The sequence below is a fragment of the Tachypleus tridentatus genome, chromosome 11 (assembly GCF_004210375.1).
Source record: "Tachypleus tridentatus isolate NWPU-2018 chromosome 11, ASM421037v1, whole genome shotgun sequence".
Taxonomy (NCBI): domain Eukaryota; kingdom Metazoa; phylum Arthropoda; class Merostomata; order Xiphosura; family Limulidae; genus Tachypleus; species Tachypleus tridentatus.
Window position 1 is genome coordinate 1,205,918 of NC_134835.1, and position 25,990 is coordinate 1,231,907.

General features: G+C 41.4%; 4 protein-coding genes and 1 pseudogene across 4 annotated transcripts in view; 3 read left to right on the forward strand and 2 right to left on the reverse strand.

Annotated features, from left to right (window-relative positions):
- Positions 1-25,990, reverse strand: part of LOC143231585 (uncharacterized) — a 71,491-nt gene that overhangs the window by 31,795 nt on the left and 13,706 nt on the right. The window lies entirely within an intron of this gene.
- LOC143232530 (uncharacterized) lies at positions 1,499-8,682 on the forward strand. Its single transcript, XM_076468104.1, has 5 exons — positions 1,499-2,093; positions 2,767-3,372; positions 3,697-3,940; positions 6,125-6,355; positions 6,831-8,682. The coding sequence occupies exons 1-5, from the start codon at positions 1,499-1,501 to the stop codon at positions 8,680-8,682; spliced, it is 3,528 nt and encodes a 1,175-aa protein (XP_076324219.1).
- Positions 6,858-25,990, reverse strand: part of LOC143231592 (uncharacterized) — a 92,873-nt gene continuing 73,740 nt past the window's right edge. Inside the window, exon 2 of the mRNA XM_076466114.1 lies at positions 6,858-9,594. The gene's annotated coding sequence lies outside the window, so the exon portion shown is untranslated. The remainder of the gene's footprint in view (positions 9,595-25,990) is intronic.
- On the forward strand, positions 11,736-21,477 carry LOC143232532 (uncharacterized; annotated as a pseudogene).
- LOC143232533 (general transcription factor II-I repeat domain-containing protein 2A-like) lies at positions 22,716-24,011 on the forward strand. Its single transcript, XM_076468108.1, has one exon. The coding sequence runs from the start codon at positions 22,716-22,718 to the stop codon at positions 24,009-24,011; it is 1,296 nt and encodes a 431-aa protein (XP_076324223.1).

Consider the following 25,990-nt stretch of genomic DNA (forward strand, 5'->3'; position numbering starts at 1 on the left):
GCTTTCAGACAGTAGCCAACTAGAACTCCTCGAGTCTGCAGTGGCAGACATGCCTTCCTCTGAAGGCGAATCGCCCAGTGTGTCATCTGACCTTGACACAAGCAGCTCTTCGGTCACTGGCCGGAATTCCCCCTGGAGCTCTCCAGCCAAGTCTGACGGCAATGAACGCGGACAAAAGTTGAAAGGGTCTGACCTTGAAGCCTCCCAAACCACTCACGCACAATCGAAAACAGTTTTGCCACCTGCAATCATAGTGGAGGGAATCCCTGCGACTACCCGCCAGCCAGATATCGCGAAACACCTCCAAGCTCTTTTTTCCCTCCATGACGTTTATTGAGGTTCGCCGCCTTCCCCGAGGTGGCTTAGTCATCAAAAGTAAAGAACCGAAGGATTACGTGAAACTCCTGAAACCATGGCCTCCAGAAGCTTTCAAAGGAGTCAAGTTAAATATACATGTTCCGGGTGACCGACCTCCTGCTAAGCAAGTTGTTATTCGTGGGCTCGATAGTGACATCAGCCAACAAGAAATTCAAGAGGAATCAGCCAGTCAAGGCTCAATGGTTTATGATTGGTTTAACGATTGTTTGGATTACGAGGAGAGTGGACACGTCTGAAGACCCAGTTAGTTTCTGCTACTCGTCGGAAAAAAATTTTTTTTCTCCCTACAGATTTTACAATTCAAGTAAGTCTGTTTTAGATCGTTTTCCATCTAGCCTTCATTTCCACTTACTCTACTATATTTAGTGTAATTCTCGTCTAGATTTAAGCCCTTTTCAGGGCTTATCTAGTAATTTTACCTATGAGAACACGGGCCAACGGCCCACCGCTGTCTAACGGCGACCAAATCAATATTTTAGAATCAACTATAGAGAACATGCCCTCCTCTGAAAGCGAAGCTCCGAGTGACCTTGACTCGAGCAGTTCATCGGTCAGTAGCTCAAATTCCCCACCACAATCTCCGGCAACGTGTGGTGACACTAGTGACCGTGAAGTAGACACCGTTCTTGTATCCAACCATGTTAGCCAAATAGAACAAGATCAACCTACAACGCCCCTACCACCCGTGATAGCAGCGAAATCAGCCCCCGCGATCGACCTTGTCACCAAGAAATCAAGTCAAGCAGTTCAAGGCAAACCTACAACTTCTCTCCCACCTGCCATAGTTGTGGAAGGAATTGCCGCTTCCGTCAGACAGCCCGAGGTCGCGAAGCACCTCCAGACCCTTTTTCCATCGGTTTCGTTTATCGAAGTTCGCCGCCTCCCGCGTGGCGGACTAGTCATTAAATGTAAAGAACCCAAAGATTACATCAAGTTGCTAAAACCTTGGCCTCAAGAGGCTTTTCATGGAATTAAACTAAACATCTACGTTCCGGGCGATTGACCACCTTCCAAACAAGTGGTTATTCGAGGGCTTGATAGTGATATCACACTACAAGAGATACGGGAAGAATTATCAAGTCAAGGCATTACTATCACCAAGATCGAGAGAATTAACTCAATGAAGACAGGGCTCCCTACGCCGCTAGTATGTATTGCTCTCCAAGATGTCGCTTTAGCTGATAATCTAATCAAGAACGGAATACACATGTGGTTTCTCAATCTCCGAGTCGAGGAGTCGAAACAACCCGCTACAGTTGCAGTGCTCCAGTGCTTCAACTGTGAGAAATTCGGGCATGCGAGTGCCGCCTGTAAAGCTTCAACAAGGTGTGTGAGATGCAGCGGCATGCACGCAGTCAAGGCGTGCCCTAAAAACAGAGAAGAAACATGTTGCGCTAATTGCAGAGGCCCTCACGCGGCTTCCTACCGAGGTTGCCCCAAATACTCTCAAGTAATTGCCCTCAAAAGAGAAAAATTTCTCAACGCCAGTGAAACGTCAATTCTAAGTGAGATTAAGTCGTTGATTCTTAAAAACAACTCGGTTGCTGCATCCAGTAAGGCCGTCAAGCCTACAACTCAAGAGAAAGTCAAAAGGCCCCAGCCAGCCACTTCATCAGCTCCCGTACCTCCACCTCTCAAACGGACATACGCCGAAGCTACAGCCCGCCGTCGTGAAACAGTTCAGTCTACGCAAACGCACAGACTGCTTATCTCACGTATAGTAACGTTAGTCACCGAGACCATTCTCAAAATCTGGGAAGCCCAATACAACTCCAGGTCAAACTGATCAACGGAATAGCAAACTCGTTGCCCGAATATTTCGAGTTCCAACCTTTCAACGCCCAGGAATTAGAAATGCTCCTGACGGAAGAACCCACTAGTGACGCTGAGAAGATAAGTTCTTGAAACTTTTAGCTGTTAACATTCAGGGTGACTTAAATCACAAAAAATATGAATTACTCCAATTATGCCAAAAAGAACGTATACATTTAATAATCATCAGCGAAACTCTCTTAAACAATAATAGCAATTTCAGTCTTCCAGGATACCAATGTACTAATAAACCTAAAAGCCCAGGTCGTAGAGGTATTGCTATACTCCACGTGACCCAACTAAATATATCATTTCCCGACCTCTGCATAGACTCAACTAACGAATTCATTCTTGCCTCCATAAATCTATCTCCCCAAATCAAAATAGCAATCCTTGGCATCTATGTATCCCCTTCCACCACTCCTGATACCAATCTACTCCTACAAGTAGTTAACACCTTCCCGCATTCAATTATTATTGGTGATCTCAATTCTAAACACCACACTTTTAACTGTAGAGCAATTAATCGAAACGGTATAATTCTAAATAACTTTATTTCTCAATATGATCTTATAGTGGGCAACAACAATATCCCAACCCACACTCACCATGATGGGAACCAAGACATACTCGACCGAGTACTATTCACGTCAAACATATCTCCCCACATTCAAGATTTTACAGTTCTCCCTGACATCGGGAGCGATCATTACCCTATATCAGTAACTTTAAACATCGCCGATACTCAAACCTCCAATTCGCTCCCATATCTGTTTGATTTCTCTGCTACCAATTGGCATTCTTTTTGGGAATTCCTTGATCCAAACTTACCTCCAGTTATTACTCATGCTAACGACCTTGACACCATCGACAAATATTTACTTCAAATCACTGACGCAATAACAGAGGCCATACAAAAAATAGTTCCCAAGCGACGCATTAACAACAACCCAAACTCATGGAAACTAACACGTGAAATACGCACACTAATCACCAAAAGGCGCAGACTCAGACGTCAGTTCATAACTTCCCGTAACCCCATGATTAAAACAGAAATTAATCGGGTAACCAGCCTAATTAAGCGTCGCATCAACGAACAAAGAGAACAAAACTGGAACGAGTTTTGTGACTCTTTAGACAAGTCCTATAAAGACCCAGCCACATTCTGGAAAAAGTTCAGAAGTATCTGTAATGACAACTCAACCAGCAAAATTCTAATCTAAAATACAACAACACTGTTGCAACTAATGACATAGAGAAAGCTAACTTACTCGCTGAACACTACAAGCAGGGTTTCTCTACCCCCAATTCGCCGCATTTTAATCATTCTCATATGTACACGGTCCAAAATTTTATCCAAAATAACATGGCAGCGTTCAGTTCACATTTCCGTGCCGTTTGCCTCACGATAACTCTGTCTACAGTACTGCCCTTCAAAAACTAGTCAAGCCAATCACACCAGCTGAAATAAAACTGATTATTAAAACTCTAAAAACACTGCCCCAGGCGAGGATGGTATACGAAATATCATTCTCAAAAAAGCTTCGCCTTTATTCTTAAAACACCTAACCGCTTTTTTCAACATTTCCTTTTATTCTGGCTATTATCCACCACAGTGTAAATCCGCCATTATTAAAGTCATATCTAAAACTAACCCAGCATCCAGCAACCCCAAAGATTATCGACCCATTAGTCTACTTAATAACATTGGAAAATTGTTAGAAAAGGTATTAGCTAATCGTATATCATGGTACCTGGAAAACAAGAACTTCTCTCTGAAATACAAAACGCTTCCCGCAAAATAGACAGACAGCTGATCACTTAGTTCGGCTTACCGAATCAGTTATTCAAGGTTTCAACAGAAATCACACCACAGTTGGCTTATTTTTAGATGTAAAACAGGCTTTTGACTCTGTTTGGCACCAAGGGCTTAAATTTAAACTCTTCCAGTTCAACTTTCCGCCTACCCTAACGAGTTGGATTTCCAGTTTCCTTGATGACAGATTAGCTAAAGTTAAAATCAGAAATGCTACATCTTACATTGTTCCCCTCTCAGCGGGAGTTCCCCAAGGATCAGTACTCAGCCCTTTGTTATACATTCTCTATGTCAATGATATTCCCTTCCCGCCGCTCAAACATACTTATGCGTCGCAATATGCCGACGATATCGCGGTATGGAGCATATCACGTGATCCCCTCCTCGCTGCCACGAAAGTTCAAGCCACATTAGACAAGATTACCACCTGGTGTAATACCTGGCGAGTAGAACTCAATGCCTCCAAAACGCAGGCCATAATATTTAAACGTAAAATTAAGCGGAAGAATAAATCCCTTCCCAAAGTCAAACTGAAATTGGCAAACACTGAAATTAAATTTTCGTCTACTATTAAATTCCTGGGCATCATATTTAACAGAAAACTAACATGGACAAATCACTTTCAGTCAATCCTTTCTAAAATATATAAACGTATCTTTTACCTAAGACGCATCAGCAGCATAGTCCGTGGGTGTAAATCTAGCACGGTTCTCGCCATCTACAAAACCTATATTCGGCCAATAATCGAATACGGTAACATGATTACGGTATCCGCTCCCTCCACCCATCTTAAGAAATTGCAACAAGCCCAAAATCTGGCCATCCGTCTCGCGCTCCGTCTTCCCAGATATACTCCTTTAGCATACATTAATAGAGCTAGCTCCATCCCACCTCTCAAAAGAGACTCATCTATCTTGCAACTAAATACTATAAGAAAGCAAAACCGGACGCCATTAACAAACCAAATTCCACTATTAGCAGCTACCCCGTGCTCGTGGCAACGATACCTCTCGCCTTATAATTACATACATGCCCTGAATGTAAACTCAAGAGTATAACCATTTATGTTTTCCTTTTCAGCATCGGGCACTGGTGAGGTTGGTTTCTTTCAGCGCCTCACCAGTGAAAGTGGGTTTTCTCGGGGTACTCCCGTTTCCCCCACAGCAAAAGTTCGGTTTCATAGGATCTATAGATCCTAGCCCTGAAAAGAGGTACGTCATTTTGATTTCTAAATTTTAAATTAGTATCCAAATTTTGAATATCCAAAATTTTTAAGTGTTTAATAGCTAATACATATAAGTCATGAGACCTAATCATGTCGGCGCACTGTGTTTGCATTTGCATCTCTCGGCTCTCTCCAAAACAACATCCTTAAACAATGATTTGTGGGTGTTCTGCTGAACCTTCCTCATCTTTCTTCGTCGTCTCTCTAGCCGGCAGGATCTCTTCTCAGCTCTTCCTGATGCCCCTCAATTAAATTCAACACATTATCAACTTCTAGGTCATTCGTGACCATCGCGTTGTACGAATAACTAACATGCCACTCCTGACCATATCTCTCGCTCCGTAATCAGGTAATTAATTTATTCTTGCCTTGTGTGGGGTGAAGAGAAACAGCAGTTTCTGACCACCCTGGTTATTTTTCGTTCATAATGAACGAAATCATAATTTAACCAAAATTCCTACCATGACCTAAGTCCCAAGTCCCAGTCAAGGCATCCAAGTATCCAAAATTGAATGAATAAAATAGGCCAAGAACGGCCTCCCCACGCCGCTAGTTCGAATTACCATAAACGACATAGCTCTAGCCGATCAACTAATTGCTAACGGCATAACCATGTGGTTTTTAAAACTCCGAGTTGAAGAGTCCAGGCAACCTGCTGTAGCTACAGTGCTACAGTGTTTCAATTGCCAGAAATTTGGTCATGCCAAAAACGCCTGCAAAGCTACTCCCAGATGCATCAGATGCAGTGGATTGCATACAGTAAAAGATTGCCCAAGAAACAGGGAAAACACATGCTGCGCTAACTGCTAAGGCCCTCACGCGGCTTCCTATCGTGGTTGCCCCAAATATTTCCAAGTCCTTGCTCTAAAACGAGGAAAATTCCTCAATTCCAGCTTGTCGGCAAATCATAAGACGACTAACTCAACGACTAACATGGACCGTTTAAACACTCTGACCAGCAATACCGTAAAGCCAACAACCCAGAAGCAAGTCCAGCAGCCCCAGCCAGCCACTACCTCAGCCCCTTCATCTCGCAAGCGGACCTACGCCGAGGCTACAGTCCGTAGTCGTGAAACTTCCAAGTCTAAGAAGACGAATAAACGACTCATTATAAGTATAGTAGGGTTTGTTGCTGAGACTATACTTAAAGCCTGGGGAGGTCAATACGAATCCGAGAAAGAAATGTTTAGAGGAATTGCAAATTCTATGCCCCACTATTTTGAGTTTCAACCGTTCACCCCTGAGGAATTTGAAGAGATCATGCTTCATAATATCACAATGGACCAAAATGAGGTAAGTTCCTAAAAATTTTGGCGGTTAACATTCAGGGCGACTTAAGACACAAAAAATATGAATTACTTAAATTATGCAAAAAAGAAAGCATCCATTTAATAATCATTAGTGAAACACTCCTAAATGAGAATAGTAATTTCAGCCTACCAGGCTATCAATGTACCAATAAACCTAAAAGTTCAGGTCGCAAAGGTATCGCCATACTCCACTTGACACAACTTAATGTATCATTTCCCGACTTCTGTATCGACACAACTAATGAGTACATTCTTGCCTCCATAAATCTATCTAACCTAATCAAAATAGCAATCCTTGGTATCTATATTTCCCTTCTTCCACCCCTGACACGAATTTACTCCTCCATGTAGTTAATAGCTTCCCGTACTCAATTATTATTGGCGACCTCAATTCTAAACACCGGAATTTTAGCTGTAGGTCAATCAACCAAAATGGTCTAATTCTTAATAACTTCATTTCTCAGCATGATCTCATATTAGGCAACAACAATATCCCAACCCATACTCACCATGATGGGACCCAAGACATTCTGGACCTTTCATTATACACGACAAAAATATCCCCCTACATTCAAGATTTCACAGTCCACCATGATATCGGAAGTGATCACTACCCCATATCTGTTACTTTAAATGGTGCCTATCCTCAAACCCCAAACACTCAACCAAATCTTTTTGATTACTCGGCCGCAAATTGGAACTCTTTCTGGGAATTTCTTGACCGAAATTTACCTCCAGTCATTACTCAGGCAAACGACACAGAATCTATTGATGACTATCTACTTCACATCACTAACGCAACAACTGATGCTATATACAAAATAATTCCCAAACGTGGTATTATTAGTTATCCAAATTCTTGGAAACTAACTAGAGAAGTACATTTACTGATCACCAAAAGGTGCAAACTGAGACGTCAATTTATAACTTCCCGAAACTCTATGATTAAAACCCAAATTAACCGGGTGACCAACCTCATCAAGCGCCGCATTAACGAACAAAGAGATCAAAACTGGTCCGAGTTTTGTGCATCTCTAGATAATTCTTATAAAGATCCGGCCACATTCTGGAGGAAGTTTAAAAGTATTTGTAACGACAATTCAACCAATAGGATTCCCAATTTAAAACATAATAACAGCTCAGCAACCGATGACCTCGAGAAAGCTAACTTATTAGCTGATTACTATAAGCAGGTTTTCGCCACTCCTAACTTGCCGCACTTTAATCATACTCATCTGGGTAACATTCAAAATTTTATTCAAAATAATATAACAGCATTCAGTTCGCATTTCCCGTCCTGTCTTCCCCACAATAGCAATGTCTACACTACTGCTCTTCAAAAACTAATCAAACCAATAACACCGGATGAGATAAAATTAATAATTAAAACATTAAAAGGCAGTGCCCCAGGTGAGGATGGTATACGAAATATTCTCAAAAAAGCATCACCTTCATTCTTAAGACATCTAACAGCCTTATTTAACCTCTCTTTTTATTCAGGCTACTATCCGCCTTCGTGCAAATCAGCCATAATTAAAGTAATACATGTACCTAAAACAAACCCTGCATCCAGTAACCCCAAAGACTATAGACCCATCAGCTTAATTAACAACATTGGCAAATTGCTTAAAAAAATATTAGCCACTCGAATTACATGGTATTTGGAAAGTGAGGAGCTACTTTCTGAAATACAAAATGCTTCCCGGAAAAACAGGCAGACAGCTGATCATTTGGTTCCGTTAACGGAATCAGTTACACAAGGATTTAATAGAAATCACACCACAGTCGGCTTATTTTTAGACGTGAAACAAGCCTTTGATTCAGTCTGGCACCAGGGGCTTAAATTCAAACTCCTACAATTTGACCTTCCGCCCACCCTAACGAGATGGATAGCCAGCTTTCTCGACAATAGAACAGCTAAAGTTAGAATCAACAACGCTACATCTCACACTGTTCGCCTCTCGGCAGGTGTTCTCCAAGGGTCAGTACTCAGCCCTCTGTTGTATATTCTCTATGTTAATGATATCCCCTTTCCTCAGCTCAAATATACTCATGCGTCGCAATATGCCGCGACGATATCGCGGTATGGACCATGTCACGCGATCCCCTCCTCACCGCCGCGAAAGTCCAATCCACAGTAGATAGCATTACCGCCTGGTGTAATACCTGGCAGGTTGCACTAAATGCCACTAAAACACAGGCCATAATGTTTAAACGCAAAATTGGGAGAAAAAACAAATCTATTTCCAAAGTTAAACTTAAAATTATGGACACCGAAATTAAATTTTCGTCTATTGTAAAATTCTTGGGCATTACATTTAATAGACGACTTACATGGACAAATCACTTTCAAACCATACTTTCTAAAGTCTATAAACGAATCAACTACCTCAGACGTATTGGTAGTATAGTCCGAGGATGTAGATCCAACACGATCCTCGCCATTTACAGAACATACATTCGACCGATAATTGAATATGGTAGCATGATCACGGTAAACACTCCCTCCTCCCATCTTAAGAAATTACAACGGGACCAAAATCTTGCCATTCGTCTTGCGCTTCGCCTGCCCAGATACACCCCGTTAGCATACGTCAATAAAGCGAGCTCCATCCCGCCTCTTAAGAAGAGACTCATTTATCTTGCAGCCAACTAATATAAAAAAGCAAATAACCGTACATCATTAACAAAACAAATTCCACGATTAGCAGCCACCCCATGCTCTTGGCAGCGATACCTCTCGCCTTATAATTACATACACGCCCTGAATGTAAACTCAAGTGTCTAACCATTCATGTTCTCTTTTTCATTTCCAGCATCGGGCACTGGTGAGGTTGAGTTTTTCGGCGCCTCACCAGTGAAAGTGGGTTTTTTCGGGGTACTCCCGTTTCCCTCCACATCAAAATTCCTCTTACTTTGGGTTTATAGATCCCAGCCCTGAAAAGAGGCCTCCCAGAACACATTTTAGTCAATTTAAAAGTTCAAGATGTATATTATAAAATTAGAAGATAAAACTAAGCTGACGCACTGCTTGCATCTCTCTGCTCGCTCACCTCACTCCGTGTTAACGCCAACCACTTCTTCTTTCACGATGTGATTATGTGAACTTTGGTGGATGTGATGCTGGACCTTCCTCGTCATTCTTTGAGAAGAGTTGCCGGCCAGGGAGACAACAGTTTCTCCTGACGCTCCTCAATCAAATTCAGTAAACTATCGACTTCCAGGTAATTTGTGACCATCGTGCGAGTCAAACAACTTACACGCCACTTCAGCCCAATCATCTTTTTCCGTAATCAGTTCGTTAATTTATTCTTGCCTTGTGTGGGGTGAAGAGAAACTGTAGTTTCTGACTGCCCCTGGTTATTTTTCGTTCGACCAGAACGAAATAATAATTTAACCAAAATTCCTACCTAGATCTGTCTGTCTGACACAGTCAGGCACCAATACTACAAGCGGAGACTACCTGAAAAATCAACGATAGCAGAGCGCGAAACCGCGGCGCAGATCTCACCAGGAGACCGGAATCAGAGTAGGGCTTGCACCTGGTTAAAAATAACCGATTAATAATTACTTGTTACAACACATCACACGCAAGAACATTATCACAAGGACAGGCTCGGAGAAAGCGGACCTATTAGCCGACTACTACGAATCCTCCTTCAGCGACTTAAATACAGTCGACTTTGACACACATCAACAACAACAGGTCAACAACTTCATAATCACAAATCAATCTTCATTCACACCGCAATTCCCTGGCGAGGCATTAGAAAAATACTCAAGTTAAATAAACAGTAAAATTACTATCGCAGAACTCAAAATTAACATTAAAAACTTGAAAAACACTTCTGGACACGACCAAATACCAAACATTCACAAAAAAAGGCTCTACGCCTATTATAACACCTCACAAACATCATGAACATCTCACTAAAAACTGACTACTACCCAGACACATGGAAAAAAGGCATAACCACCATGATTCCAAAGATACAAACAAACAGGACAAATCCGGATAATTTCCGTCCCATCAGTTTAAGTTGCCTTGGCAAACTGATGGAGAAAATTATGTCAACTCGTTTTCTTAGGAAAATCAGACAAAACATCACCTCACACGACTCACCGAATCAGTCGACAAAGCTTTTAATAACGATCACGTTACACTAGGTGTATTTTTAGATGTTAAAAAACATTTGATAGCGTATGGCACAACGCTAAATACAAATTAACACATCTGATAATAAATCCAACTATTATTGAATGGATATCAAACTTCCTAACAGATAGAACAGCACAAATCAATAAAACAATATCTAAATACAGGTAAACATCGAAAAAAACGCATCGATAAAGCGCGATAATCAGTTGGGCGCGATGGGGTCTTAGGCCCCAAATTTTTTGGGGTTTCTACAGAGGCCGCCGTTTAATATTACCACTGCTTAATGTAATCAGCCGGTTAATGTGATCAAAAATCAAAAACCAAATCCACTTCAATCTTTTTGTATGGTTTTTACGCCGCATATTGTGATCAAACCCCGGCCTGCATGTAATAATTCCTGGCTGTTAACTGCAGTAAAGTACATAATCTGCCAGTCATAGGATAGCTCTCAGTGCGTAGGCAAGAAGTATCAAAACTTTATTTTCATTAAAACCACAAGTCATCCTTGATCGACCGATGGATGACGAAGGATGAGTCATATACACTCATACACCAGTGACAGTGGCATGAAGTGCTGCAAACGATAGCGTCAATGTTGAAACCATATAAATTTCTAAGAAACAGCTCGCTCCCCAGAAGCTTTCAGACGAAATAGTTTCTTGGAAATCTGTGACGTCAGCTATTCCCTTTTATTATAATATCGCCGAATAACTGAAAGGTCTTGTAACACCAGCTCGTAGGCAGAATTTCGTCGACCGAATCAATTTTGTCGTGAGTGAATGGGATAGTGACCATCCGGTGGCGACAGACTGCAATTTTCATATTTTTTCAACATACAGCGTATTTATACCCATGGAGAAGAGAGGCACCAAAGGAATGCTTACACAGTACAAGAGAAGATACAGATTGTGCAGCGAATCGGAGCAGGGAAGCAAGGACCAAGATTATGAAAGAAATAGGAGTTCCAGAGTCTACACTTGAGGTTGGCTGAAGAATGAAGATCAACTGGGAGAATTCTGCAACCAGGTAGACAGAATGACAGGACTACAGAGGAAGAAAGCCAAGACAGCAGCAGACCCAGCAGTGGACATGGAAGTTTATGATTGGCTTGTGAGACTTCGAGCAGACAACATTCCCATCTCAGGACCCATGGTCCTTGCAAAGGCAGAGAAGACCTACCAGCAACTATACCAGAAAGAAGATTGGCAGCCCACCCATGGATGGCTACAGAGATTCAAGGAGCGGCACGGCATCACCCAGATCAAGATTTGTGGAGAGGCAAAGTCGGCAGATATAGCAGCAGTAGTGGAATTCATCCCTCAACTACAGCATTACATCAAGGAGAATAACTTCGAACTGAACCAGATCTACAATTGTGATGAGACAGCACTTTACTACAAGGCTATGCCAGATAGGACATTCACACTTCGGACAGAGACCCAGACATCAGGATACAAGCAAGTCAAAGACAAAGCAACTTTACTTTTCACCTGTAACTGGAGCAGCACCCACAAGATTCGACCACTACTCATTGGCAAGTTTCGACAACCAAGATGTTTCCATCACCTCAACATGAAGACACTACCACTTGACTACAACAGCAGCAAAAACGCATGGATGACAGCAACAATCTTTGAAGAATGGTTTCGTCCCAGCGGTCAGGAAGCACCTCAGAAGAAAGAAGAGAAGGCCGTACTACTATTGGATAATTGGCCAGCACACCCGCCGGCAGAGAACCTCACCAGCAGAGATGGAAAGATTACCGTACTCTACTTACCCAAAAACACCACCAGCAAGATTCAACCACTTGACCAAGGGATCATCGCCAGCTTCAAGAGAGAATACAGAGCTCAACTGGTCAAGGCCATAGTCGATGATATCAGCAACGTACCAGAGTTATTTCAAAATAACTGCAGAAGTGCCCCAAGGATCAGTCCTTTCTCCACTACTGTACATTATTTTTGTCAGCAATATACCTTTCCCCAGTTTAATACATACCCATAATTCGCAATTCGCAGACGACATCGCTATCTGGAATACCTCCAGAAACGCAGTAATATCCGTGTCTCATGTTCAATAATCACTAAACAATATCTCGAACTGGAGTAACAAGTGGAGATAAGTTTTAAATCCAACCAGAAACACAAGCAATCACCTCTTACAGGAAACTAAATAGACAAAGAAAAACTCCAGAAAAAGTAAAATTCTCTCTGGGAAATACGCCCATTAACATTTAATGACTAACTAGCAAACACCCAAACTGTCCACGAAAGACCATTATTCAAATATACAAGGCTTACATTCGTCCGTTAATAGAGTATGGATGTCATGTCACATATAGTCGAATAACAGTTCAGAGAATCCAAGTACAACAAAACAAAAGTACTAAGAGCAGCATACAGACTACCACCATACACTCCCATAAACTATATACACCAAATCAGTAACTTACCAACTCTTAGAAACAGACTAACAGAAATGTCATCCAAATATTATTTAAAAGAACAGAAACTAACTGCATCACTATGAAAATTAGCCAGTGCACCAACCAATATACTTCACCATACAACATATTTCAGCAATTACAAATCACACAACAAAGTATATAAAGGACAAACCTTATGTATACAGTTTCTTTCTTGAAATTATTCATTGTTATGATTGACAAAACCATATGTGTTGAGTTATGTAAGTTTGTGTGGGTGGCAATAATTTTGGTCTTTCATGTCTTCTTTGCTTAGTCACGGACAGGGGAATCCGACTGTCTAATTAAAACAAAGCATTGCGATGGCCGTCGGACGGTGCTGACGCAATGTGATTTCTGCCCAGTGCTCTGAATGTCAAAGTGAAGAAATTCAACCAAGCGCGGGTAAACGGCGGGAGTAACTATGACTCCCTTGGGTAGCCAAATGCCTCGTCATCTAAATAGTGACGGATTGACTCTCTATAGAGCCATAAAACATTGCCAATGTACTGCCCGTGGAGGTACCTCCCAGGGGTGCGGCTGGATACAAGGTCACCTGTAACTGAATCCTCCACATGTGAAGGAGAACACCAAAACCCGTATGATGAGCTCGCCGACCATCATATGTCCAAAGGCAGGGGCAGTCAGCTCCTGACAAAGGAAGGAAAACCTTTTAAACCATAGTGAGGACTCACCGAATTCGCTAGCTATCTGAGTGCCCGGTAGGAGGTTGCAGCCCTACCCTGTATTAGCATTTTGTAGGGACTGACCTACCCTACATCAGAGCTGGTTGTTATAGATATGGAAAGAAATATTAATGATAAAAGCTATGGTTTGGCGTTCGTGGGGTACCAGGGCGACGGCCAAACCCATGCTACTTGGCACCGCCCAGGGATGGTAGCTTCCAAGCGATTCCCCGGCGTCGAGGGAGAGGAAAGCCTAAGATCTGGAATAGAGGTATTGAATGAAACCTATTCCAACAACCAGACACATATCCAAGGTGTTTTGATTGCAACTAGTCAGACTGCCAGGGAGGCAGATGCCAAACCACTGAGGTGGACGGCCTAAGTTATGAATCCTCTGAAAATGAGGAAATAGAGTCTTTAAACAGCCGAACCATAGAGGTGGACGGCTTAAGTTACAGTCCCACAGTCAACAAGGGACAAAGGACAGATTTACCGAATAGTGACAAGGAATTGACGGTTGAAAGGGTATGGAGGACAGTAATTGTTAACCTACCCTATAAGAATAAACTTTTGGCTTGCGACCAGTGCCTACCGAGTTTACAAGTTTTCCTAGATTTGCAGACAATCTGGCAAATATTCATAACTCGGTGGCACAAGCGAGATGTATGTTTTGTGGAAAAGACGATAGCCACCATCATGCTATCGCATGTCATATACCGAAATGTCCCTATCGGCGTTCCGTAGCGTTCGCCAGTCAGTCTTCCAGTTTGGGATGTGAAGTCTGCAGCCTGAAATTTAAGACCAAATCAGGCATGTCTCAGCATAAGAGACATAAACATCCAAGGATCCGGAATGCCGAGTGCATTCAAATGTCTGGAGTTCGGACGCCGTCAGAGCGCCTCGCCAGGTAGTCTGGCCGAGGAAGAAGTACGAACCCCTCCGAGAGATGGTAGTAATATACTCGGGCCAAAAGAACATCAATGTTCTCTGTGCAGAACATCTACCAGGCAAAACTCCAAAACAGATCTCTGACAAATGCCGAGATCTTAATAAACAAAAACCGCCCGTCTGTACTGCTTCACACACCATCAAGAGTCGTGGAGATCCTGCTGACGTCGTTCAGTACAAGGAGCTCGACTGGGAAGGGATTAATATCCCGACCGGAGTTCTAAGTTCTGTCTGTACATATGTCAGCTGAGAGATCAGAAGGGACTCGACGAAGCAACCTGGCAGGAGGTCAAAGTTGTGACCAAAACATGGGTTGACGAGATCGCCCATTCTCAGACAACATGGAGAAACGAGAGAACTTGGCGCAGGCTCTTAAAGTCATTAATCCTGCCCGAAGGCCATACAAGAGGCGGTTCCACAGCGTAGAGCGCTTTAAAAGGTTCCAGAGAATGTTCGATTTTGAACGAAAACGCCTAGCTGAGGAGATATTAGACGGCCAGGATGCTGTCAGATGTCCCCTCAGTAAAGATCAGGTGAAAGACCATTACGATCAGGTCTATGGTGTTGCGAATAATAACGTCAATTTTGACGGCTGTCCATTTCCATCCAGGACAGACAACACCAGTATTCTGGAACCAATAACATCATCCGAAGTGAGTCAGGCACTTCGAGGCATGAAGAGAGGGGCCCCCGGTCCCGATAAGATCACTCTTCCTTTCTTACTCTACGCCTTAAGTATGGCATCACGCCTCCTTGGCAAGTCTGTATAACATCTGGTTATTCACGGGCCGCATTCCTGAATGCATGAAGGTCAATAAGTCGGTGCTCCTTCCGAAAGGATCGAGTAATCTGCACGAGGTCAAAAAAACTGGAGACCTATCACGATATCCTCTATCGTGCTTAGGTTATATTCCAGGATTATGGCCCGTCCCCTCGAGCAGGCCGTGCAGCTAAATTCCAGACAGCGTGGTTTTATTCCTCAAGCTGGTTGCAGAGACAACATCTTCCTGCTCCGTTCCATCATGAGGAAAGCCAAATGACATGGGACTCTGGCTATGGCCTTTTTAGACCTGTGTAAAGCCTTTGATACGGTTGGCCACGAACATCTTCTAGCCAGCCTTGCCAGATTTCATGTCCACCCACATTTCGTCCGACTTGTAGGGAACATGTATCAAGATGGTGTAACGTCATTTAGGGTTGGTATCGAGACTACCAAACCTATTCGCCTCCACAGAGGCGTTAAACAAGGGGACCCTATGTCTCCTATTTTGTTCAACATTGCCCTGGATCCTCTCATCCGTAAGATCGAAGAGGTTAGCCGAGGCATATCGCTAAACAAGAAGCTGGATCCAGTTTCTACTTTGGCGTATGCTGATGATATGGCAGTGCTGGCAAAAGACCATGTTAGCTTACAGGAAATGTTGAACACTGTGAACGATTACTGTTTGGGTAATGGCTTCTCACTGAACATCTCGAAGAGTGCAGGAATGCTGATTAGGGGGTCCAGTAAGACCTTTACCGTCAATAATTGTTCACCATGGACAGTTAATGGCGAAGGACTCCCGATGATTGGACCCAAACAATCTTACCGTTACCTATGGGCCAATGTCTGTCCATGGACCGGGGTGTACAGCGAGACTGTACTTCCTCTCCTCGAGAAGTGGATAGATAACATCTCGAGGGTACCGCTCAAACCACACCAATGTGTTGAGATTCTCAACCGTTTTGCGGTACCCCGGCTCCTTTACCAACTCGAATTGGGAGCATCGAGTGGTAAATTATCGAGAGAAATGGACAATCTAATTAAAAAGACCGTGAAGAGCTGGTGTCATCTTCCGCCTTGCACGACCGACGGGTTACTCTATTCCCGTTATCGAGACAGTGGCCTAGCACTTGTCAAGTTGGAATCTCCGATTCCTACTCTTAAGATCAAGACAGGATTAAGGCATGTCCATTCAACGGACAAAACAATTAGATATTTAGCCAAAACTGATAACGTACTCGATAACAAGGGCGGGACTTCCGATCCCCTAAGCCCCAACAGACTTCCGGGACATATTCTAATTGGAGGGATATGGAAAGGAAGTGCTGGGAAGGTCTTGCCCTGAAAGGGCACGGTGTAAGTCTCTTCAAAGGTTCAAGATCTGCCAACCACTGGTTACCTAAACCAGTGGGAATGAAGGACCACCACTGGGTGAAGTGTCTTGCTTTGAGGGCAAATGTATATCCCACACGGGAAGCCCTCAGTCAAGGGAATTTGAGTACAAACGAAGAAGTTGCGAAATGCCGGGGTTGTTCTGCCCCGAGAGAGACCATATGTCATCTTAGTGGTCAATGTCCTAAATTAAAATCTATGAAGACACGGCGTCACAACAAGATCTGTGACCATTTAGTAAAAAAATGTGTAAGTAAAGGGTGGAAAGTACTCATAGAACCCACCATTGACACAGACAATGGTGAGCATCAGAGACCGGATCTGATCTTCCATCGTGAGGATAAAGCGGTGGTTGTTGATGTGATGGTCCGATACGAACTCATGTATAGCTCCCTAGAGGAAGCATACAATTCCAAGGTCGCCCGCTATGAAGAGCTCGCACCACAAATTAAAGATCTAACTGGTGCAACTTCTATTGTTTTCCACCGTTTACACGGAAGTACTGGCAGACCTGGACATAAGATCTAAATATTTTGAAGAGTTCTTGTGCCGACGTGCGATGCTTTACACCCTAGATGTGTTGTGGAAGGCAAACAATGAAAAACACCTCGCCTGGTAAGGCAATTACCGCCCACAACACATGACGAAATTTAAACAGCCTCTTGTCATTAGACCAATGTAGGTATAATGTACAAATGAATTGATCTTTATGCGTCTTCACTATCGGCATCTGTCGATATCATCGACCCTGACGTAAAATTGGGTAATCTTATAATATCGATAGCCAAATGCCTTGTCATCCCTCAGACTGATGACGACCAAGATATTGACCTAGTTTCTATCCCCAATTTAAGTATAATAAGATCTCCGTTTGGAATACACCGTCGCGATACAGAGTGCCTAAATTCCGCTATGCTCCGAAAAAAGCTGCATTGCCTATGTGTCAAAGAACAATACCTATCCCCTCATTAAACCTTTGTTACAAATTTCCCTGATATTTAAGGCACGATTAGGGTAGACTATTCGGCGCCCTGACCGTGAAAGTGGGTTTTCTCGGGGCACTCCCGTTTACCCCCACAACAAACTTTTTGGGTATGCCTTTACCCAGGCCCTGAAAAGAGGTACGTCTTCCTATCCCGAACTTCTCCTGTATCTTTCTACACTCCTCCACTTTATGTACCGCCCCTCCCGTTCTCCTCCGACTTCGTTTGTCTCCTGCTCGACCATATCCAACTAATCTCAAAACATGCTCTAGAAATTACCCAATGATCCAGTTTGCTCATCGAGAGATCTTGAACCCTCAATCATGCGCGGGGTTGAAGAGAAACAAAAGTTTCTGAGCGCCCCTGGTTTGCCTTAGGGGTTCCCCTAAGGTCTTTAAAACCAAAATTACTGTCAAGTCTAAATGAAATGAAACAGTTTCTGGAGTTTCAAGGCCGCCGTCAAGCAGAGCAGACGTGTAAGTCGAGAGCTGCGAGACACGTACTTTAAAGACAAGGTATACTTTGTTGAAGTGCATAATTCCCAAGTTTTATTCTAAAAGGTTAACCCTTAGTCCTTATTAGGACTAGTAAAACAGGATGAACGCAACGCGATCTAACGGAAAAGCCCTATCAAACGAAAAAATCATTGAAATGCTAAACAAGGCGATGGAAGGACCAGCCTCAGAATCCCTGAGCAGTTCGACAGAGAGTTCTGAAAGCGAATACTCAGGAGCAGAAGAATAATCGAGACAAGAATCTCAAGAAGCAAATGCGACCTCAAACAAGAGGAGGCTGAAGAAGAAAAAGGACAAGGTAAGTATGGTTTCGGACACTACTCACCTTAACCTTAATGACACTACTAACAATACTAAAGATTCAAGTGTTAATAACGTAACCAATGTTAATAATGACAAAGCCACTAGTTCTAACAAAAATAACGCAACTAACCTGAATACTAACAACACCGCTAACGCCACTAGTTCTAAAAACACCACCACTGTCACACAAACACACGATTCTCATCATTACAGAATCCCAACTGTTCATTGAAGGAATTAACAACACAACACGCATCCCACAGATAGTCAAACAACTGACGGCCTATTACCCGGGCATCCAGTTTAAGGACATCAAACGTCTTCCTAATGGAAGAATCATGTTAAAATGCTCTGAACCACAAGAATTTGCACATATTTTGGCCCACTGGCCCATTCGGGGTCCAAGCCACCATTAGTACACCAAAAAACAACACGCTAAAATTAACTGTCATTATCAAGGTGTCGATTCCGACATTTAAGATAATGAAATCACAGATGAATTAAAAACTCAAGGCTAAGACATTGTATCATCAAACCGAATCATATCCTTTAGAACGAAACAAAAAACGCCACTGATCAAGGTAACCGTCAACAATAAAGATGATCAAGACAAATTATTAAAAAACGGTTGCTTCCTATTTTTCAAGAGACACACGACCAAACAGGAAAAAACACACCAAAAGCCCATAATTCAAATGCTACAAATGTCAAAGGTTCGGACACACGAAAACCAATTGTATGGCCAAGGACAGATGTGTGAGATGTGGCGGACCTCACGAGGTTGCTCAGTGTCCTAACGAGCGTAACCAAGTGAGATGCGCAAACTGTCAGGGCCCTCAGGCAGCCAGCTACAAAGGCTGCCCTAAATACACTCAAATACGTAATAGATTTATTTTCAAAACCACGAACAATAACAATCAAACCCAAGGCACCCTTTACATCACCAAACAACCTTTACTACAAACTCCAGCAGACTCCCAAATCAAACACTCTCAACCTCAACCAACACGTACTTTCGCAGACGTCACACGCCCGAAAACAACACAAGCATTCAACCCCACAGAATTCACCACAAACTTACTAGCAATGCTAATAGAATTGAGTGATCTCCCCACATTCGAATCGAGGCACGAGTCACTCAAATCTGTTTATAGCCTTGCAAGTTATTACTTTCACCTTCCTCACCTCAAACCACACCATCTTTCACTCAAAATTCATGCAAGGGAAATAAAACAACACAATGATACAACACATTAAAATCTTACACCTCAAATGCCAAGGAAATCTCAAAGACAAAAGGATAGAAATATAGAACATAAACAAACATATAAACGCCAACATAATCATCGTTTCAGAAACACTTTGCACAGAGAAACAAAACACCACAATCCCCGGATTCATCACGCACAGCATACCTCACTCGGAAAACAACAGAGGTATAATAGCTTACTTTAGTACGAAAATATCGCATTTAATCTCGATAGAAGATTCCTTTAGATCTAACATAAATGAAACCATTTTTTGTAATATACACTTTAACAACCGGCTAACTATTCCGATTCTAGCCATATATTGCTCACCAACTAAAGATATTGACATTAACTTCCTTCAAAAATGTGTTAATCGCAAACCCAAACCAATTATTATTGGGGATTTTAATTCTCCGCATACAGAACTAAGGGGGAAACAGAAACACACGCAGAAGGTTGTGTATAAAACATTTCTTTCTAGTAACAAAATGCACCTAATTAACGACCATACACCTACACACTTTTCAGCCGCCAACGGCTCATATGACGTACTTGATTTCATCATAGCACCCAAGGACATGGTAAACAGAATCTCTAACTTTAAAGTGCATGATGAAATCACTAGTGACCACTTCCCAGTTTCATGTATGATTCACCCACGCGACCCTGCCGTGGCGTACGTGACACCCTCTGCATACACCTATACCAAAACTGACTGGCTCACTTTCAATGCTACACTGGACTCATATCTACCCTACCCAATTGAACATGCTAACAACAAAAGAGAACTAGACAATTATGTAAATCAAGTTACAGAAGCCATACAGAAAGCCATAAAAAACACAATCCCTAAAACAAGGAGAAAGCACTCACATAATCAATGGACTTTAACACCGGAAATTCATGCACTGATAATCGAACGAACACACTATATTACACGTGATCCATCTATTAAAACACAGAACACATCAACAGAACAAATACAAAAATTAAACAAGAAATTAAAATAGCAAAAGAAACTAATTGGCAAAACTTTTGTACAAATTTAGAAAAAATAAAGAATTTTGGAAAAAATTCAAGAGCATTTCTTCAGACAAAAACCCAAATCACATGCTTCAACATATCGCACACAACAATATTTCAACAAATTTATTTCACCATACAACATACTTCAGGAATCACAAATCACACAACAAAGTACTTAAAGGGCAAAACTCGCGTAAATATTATGCATTTTCTTTTTCAGGTCTCGGGCACAGGACAGGTAAATCTTTCAGCACCTGTCCTGTGACAGTGGGGTTTTCTCGGAGCACTCCCGTTTTTCCCACAGCCAAGGCAACATTATTGCCATGCCCCGGACCGGGTCGTTTCGCGTTTATGTTGATGGTCATATTTAGTTTGACATCTGCTTTTCGGGATCTGGTCTGGCTGGTCTCTCCGGTGCTACCTTTGTCTCACTCATCAGTATTATGACCAACGTCACTCCTTCACCTAAAGAGTCAAAGTAAAAGAATATAATAAGAACATAATTATATCAGAAACATTGGCAAAAGATAACTATACTGTCAATTTACCTGGTTTCAACTCATTCTCGAGACCGAGAACAGTGAAACCAGAGGAATTGTAATGTATTTTAAGTATAACATCAGCCCACATATAGAAATCGAAAGAAACATTTTCTCAAACACAAATGAAACAATGTTAAAAATGTTAGAAAACAATAACATGCACGCCATAAACTACAGACATGTACGACGTACTTGACCTTGTAATCGTCCCCGACTATCTTTTAGTCCAGTGATGGCGAACCTATGGCACGCGTGCCAGAGGTGGCACGCAAGGCCACGATTGCTGGCACGTGATAGGATTCCCGCATCTTTGCGAAGACATATGTAGCGAGCTAGGTAATTATGAGAGGTGGCATGACCTGAGAGCACTAGGGTTCAAATACTTCGATTTTCAGGGCCTCCTCGTGGTGCAGAGGAGGCAATGCGCGTAAGTGTAGCTAACACTAGAACTAGAGATATTCCCGGTAGGATCGATGAGAAGGATTGGATATCGGTAAAGCCTGGGAAATCGTTGTTCCCAGTTTAATGCGTCTTAACGTCATCCCTTGTCTGCTTCGGGTTAGATTAATACTATAATATATCCCAGGGATATATTAGGGATATTATCCCTACAGGTTGAATGTCGAACCTTTTGAACGACGGGGGTGGCATCGTAAGTCATTACATCTATTCGTCTTGGTCTTCAACCAATATGAATAAATAATTATATCGGTTACTTATTATTCTGCAGTCATGAAGAATTATACAAAAAACAGAAAACTTGTCATAAATCATTCTTTGTAATTTTATTGAAAATTTGAATATAATACAAGATAAATGCAGCTAAAAATGCAAAACATTATAAACTTGATTAACTTGAGAATATTTTTCAAACAATCGTGTTTAGTTTTAAATTTTGCACTCCACATTATCATGGCATTAAAAAAAGCTACATTAACGAAACGGGCCAATTTAATTTGTTTAAATATTTAACTGTTCTTTGTTTAAGTAAATTTTTAAAAGTTTGTTTCATTAAACTTTACTTTTGTATGTTTAAGTTATACCAAAAATGAATGCAAAGAAGGCAAAGCTAATGGATAGTGGACGATTATTTCAAGAAAATTGGACAAAATTTGGAACCATTGAGCATAGCGGAAAAGCGTTATGTTATGTGGTGAAAGTGTTGTGTGTCGTACTTCAAGTGTCAAACGGCATTTTGAAACCAACCACAAAAATGTTGCTGAACTTGATGAAACAGAAAAGGAGGAATTTCTTGCAAACGAACTGAGGAAATATCATTCTCATTGTCTTATTCTTGGAATCTTTCTTTCTAAACCTAATCGTTTGACGAAGGCCAGCTTTCAAATTTCATTATGTATCGCTAAACATGGCAAGTCTCTATCTGATAGAGATTTCACAAAAACGACTATGTTAGCTGGAAGTGATTCCCTTTTTAGTGATTTTTCAAATAAACGTGAAATTTTACAACGAATCTGTGTGGTAGCACTTAGCAGAAATATCGTGAAAGATCGTATCTTACGTATGGCAAATGATGTCAATCAACAACTCAGTACTGATTTACAAAAGGCTTCTTGTTACTCCATGTGTTTGGATGAGAGTACGGATATAAATAATCATGCAAGGTTAGCAGTAATTTTGCGTTATGCTGTTGGTGACTCCATGAGGGAAGAATTGGTGAAACTGATTTCTTTACCCGGAAGAACACAAGGAGTAGATATTTACAATGCTGTGATGGAATGTTTTTTGACACAAAGTATTAAGCACGAAAAGACAGTTTCGATCACTAGTGATGGAGCACCATGTATGGTTGGGTCAACATCTGGTTTCATAAAGTTGTTTGAGAACAAAATAATACATCAAGTCATCCAGTTTCATTGTATTATACATCAAGCTCTTTGTGCAAAAGAAAGTAGCAAAAAATTAGATGATATACTCAAAGATGTTACAAAAATGGTGAATTACATTATGACTCGTGCGCTTCATTTTCGTCAGTTTCAAACACTTCTTGATGAGGTTCAAGCACAATATAGTACTTTAATTATGTATAACAATATCCGATGGTTGAGCAGAGGACGTTTTCTGGAAAGATTTATTGCTTGCTTGAACGAAATTAGATTTTTTATGCATGAAAATGGACAAGACTTTCCACAGCTCACTGATGTGGCTTGGCTTAATAACCTCATGTTCTTTACAGACTTTATATCACACTTCAATGCACTGAACACAAAACTACAAGGAGTAGGAAAAACAGCAGAAAGAATGTTCTGTGATATAAAGGTATTTGAGAGAAAATTGCAAGTTTTTGAAAAAGACATCGAAGGTGGGGAACTCAAATATTTTCCAAATCTGAAAATGCATTTAGAAAACTCGACAACATTTGCAGACTGTTCCTTAAGCAAACAGGAAATCTCCAAAAATTTTCAAGCATTATCGCGGTAGCGAAGGAGAATTTTAGTAACAGATTTATACAGTTTCGGAAGATAGAAAAAAACTAGAGAAAGATCTCGATCTTTCCTGTTTACACTAGTTGGGTTTGAAAACTCTAGAAATGGAGCTGGTAGAATTACAGAAAAACTATACTTGGACTAATAAATTCTGTGCCCTGCATAAAACACTTGAGAAAATAGAGTGTGGAGGGATCTTGGAAGAAAACGTTGCAAAGAGTTGTGAAAATGAAATTCTTAAAGTGTGGAATTCTTTGCCAATTAATTTTAAGTCAATGAAATTACTTGGAATAGCTCTTCTTACTTTGTTTGGATCATCTTACGCTTGTGAGCAGCTGTTTTCAACTTTGAATTTTATCAAATCAGACAGAAGAAACAAGCTTACAGATGAACTGAGTGCTGCATGTGTTGCTCTCAAATCAACAAAATATGAACCATCAATTAACAAGTTATCCGAGTGTTCACAACAGCAGAGATCGCATTGATTTAATAAAATTCAAGACAAAATATACAAATTTTAAGTCAAGGCTGTTTATTAGTTTCATTGAAACTTTTGTAATTTGACTTTTTTTAAAATAAAGATACTCATCAAAAAGTCTGTTTTTTATTGGAAAGTAACTGTCATTTTTATGAAAATCCTGGCACGTTCGGATAGACAAAATTATTTTGGGTCACAATTGAGGCACGCAATCTCTAAAAGGTTCGCCATCACTGTTTTACCTTATACACGGAATTTCAAGGTTCACCTTGACCCTTTTCCAGTTTTTTTTCAAAATCTCGTACAACAAACAGGATTTACCAACAGATCTCCCACAGGTCGAAAATTATACAAAAACTGACTGGATAACCTTCAATAACACCCTAACCACACTCTCACCAGACGAAATTACAAGCGTTACAAACAAAGTATACAAGTACGTTAACGACGTCACGAATGCTATTTCAAAAGCCGTGGATACAGTCATTCCCTCTAGACAAAAGAATACTCCCAAGCAAAACTGGACATTGACGCCAGAAATACATAATCTTATTAAAGAACGCAGGAAACTGAGGCGACTACATGAAAAGTAGAGACCAAACAGTACAGACAGTCGAGTTTTAAGTTGGCAATGCTGTTAGTTGAACATTCTCCAGAATGTATAAATTGTCTAATGACGCACATAACTCCGACCAATTTTTTTGTTCGTTAATTAGACGCCAGATAAGGTTATTGACTCGATTGATTTGGGTTTTAATAGCGGGGTCGCAGGAGATTATGAATTGGCATCTTTGAGTTTACGTCTTTTGGTGATATGTGACTTAACTACTCTAGTAAGTTTCCATGAGTTTGGATGATTATTGAGATGGTGCTTGGGAACTATTGTGTTCATTGCATTAGTTACTGTGTTGGTGATTATGGAAAAATAATCATCTTTGGACTTGGGGTTGTTAGCTTGACTAATAACTTGTGGTAGATTTTTTATCGATGTATTCCCAAAGAGTCCCAGTTAGTAGCAGAGAAATCTAAAATACTGGGTGGGGTAGTTGTGGTTTGAGAGCAGGTGCTATGTACAGATATGGGGTAGCGGTCTCAGCCGATGTCATTGTGCACTCAAAAGTTTCGTACAGAGGGGGATATGTTCGTTGTGTACAGACCAAGGTCGAGGATATCTTGAGTCCCGTTATGGTGAGTATGAGTTGGGGTATTGTTGTTGCCTAAAATGAGATTATGTTGAGAAATAAAGCTGTTAAGAATGAGCCCGTTCCTGTTGTTGATCCTGCAGTGGGAATTGCAGTGTTTAGAGATAAGGTCGCTTAGGATGATTGTATGTGGGAAGCTGTTTACTACCTGAAGAAATAAATTTGTGTCTGGTGTAGTTGAAGGAGGAGAAGTATAAATTGCTGTTTTTGTTTTGTTTGATAGGTGTATTGTTGCTAGGATGTATTCGTTGGTTGAGTTGATGTGTCAGGAAATGATACACTGAGTTGTTTGAT

Coding starts and splice junctions, on each gene's coding strand:
- LOC143232530 (XM_076468104.1), top strand. CDS start 1,499: ATGAAGACAGGGCTCCCTACGCCGCTAGTATGTATTGCTCTCCAAGAT. Junction 2,094..2,766: donor GCACAGACTGCTTATCTCAC/GTATAGTAACGT, acceptor ATGATCTTATAG/TGGGCAACAACAATATCCCA. Junction 3,941..6,124: donor TTAGCTAATCGTATATCATG/GTACCTGGAAAA, acceptor CCTCAATTCCAG/CTTGTCGGCAAATCATAAGA.
- LOC143232533 (XM_076468108.1), top strand. CDS start 22,716: ATGTTATGTGGTGAAAGTGTTGTGTGTCGTACTTCAAGTGTCAAACGG.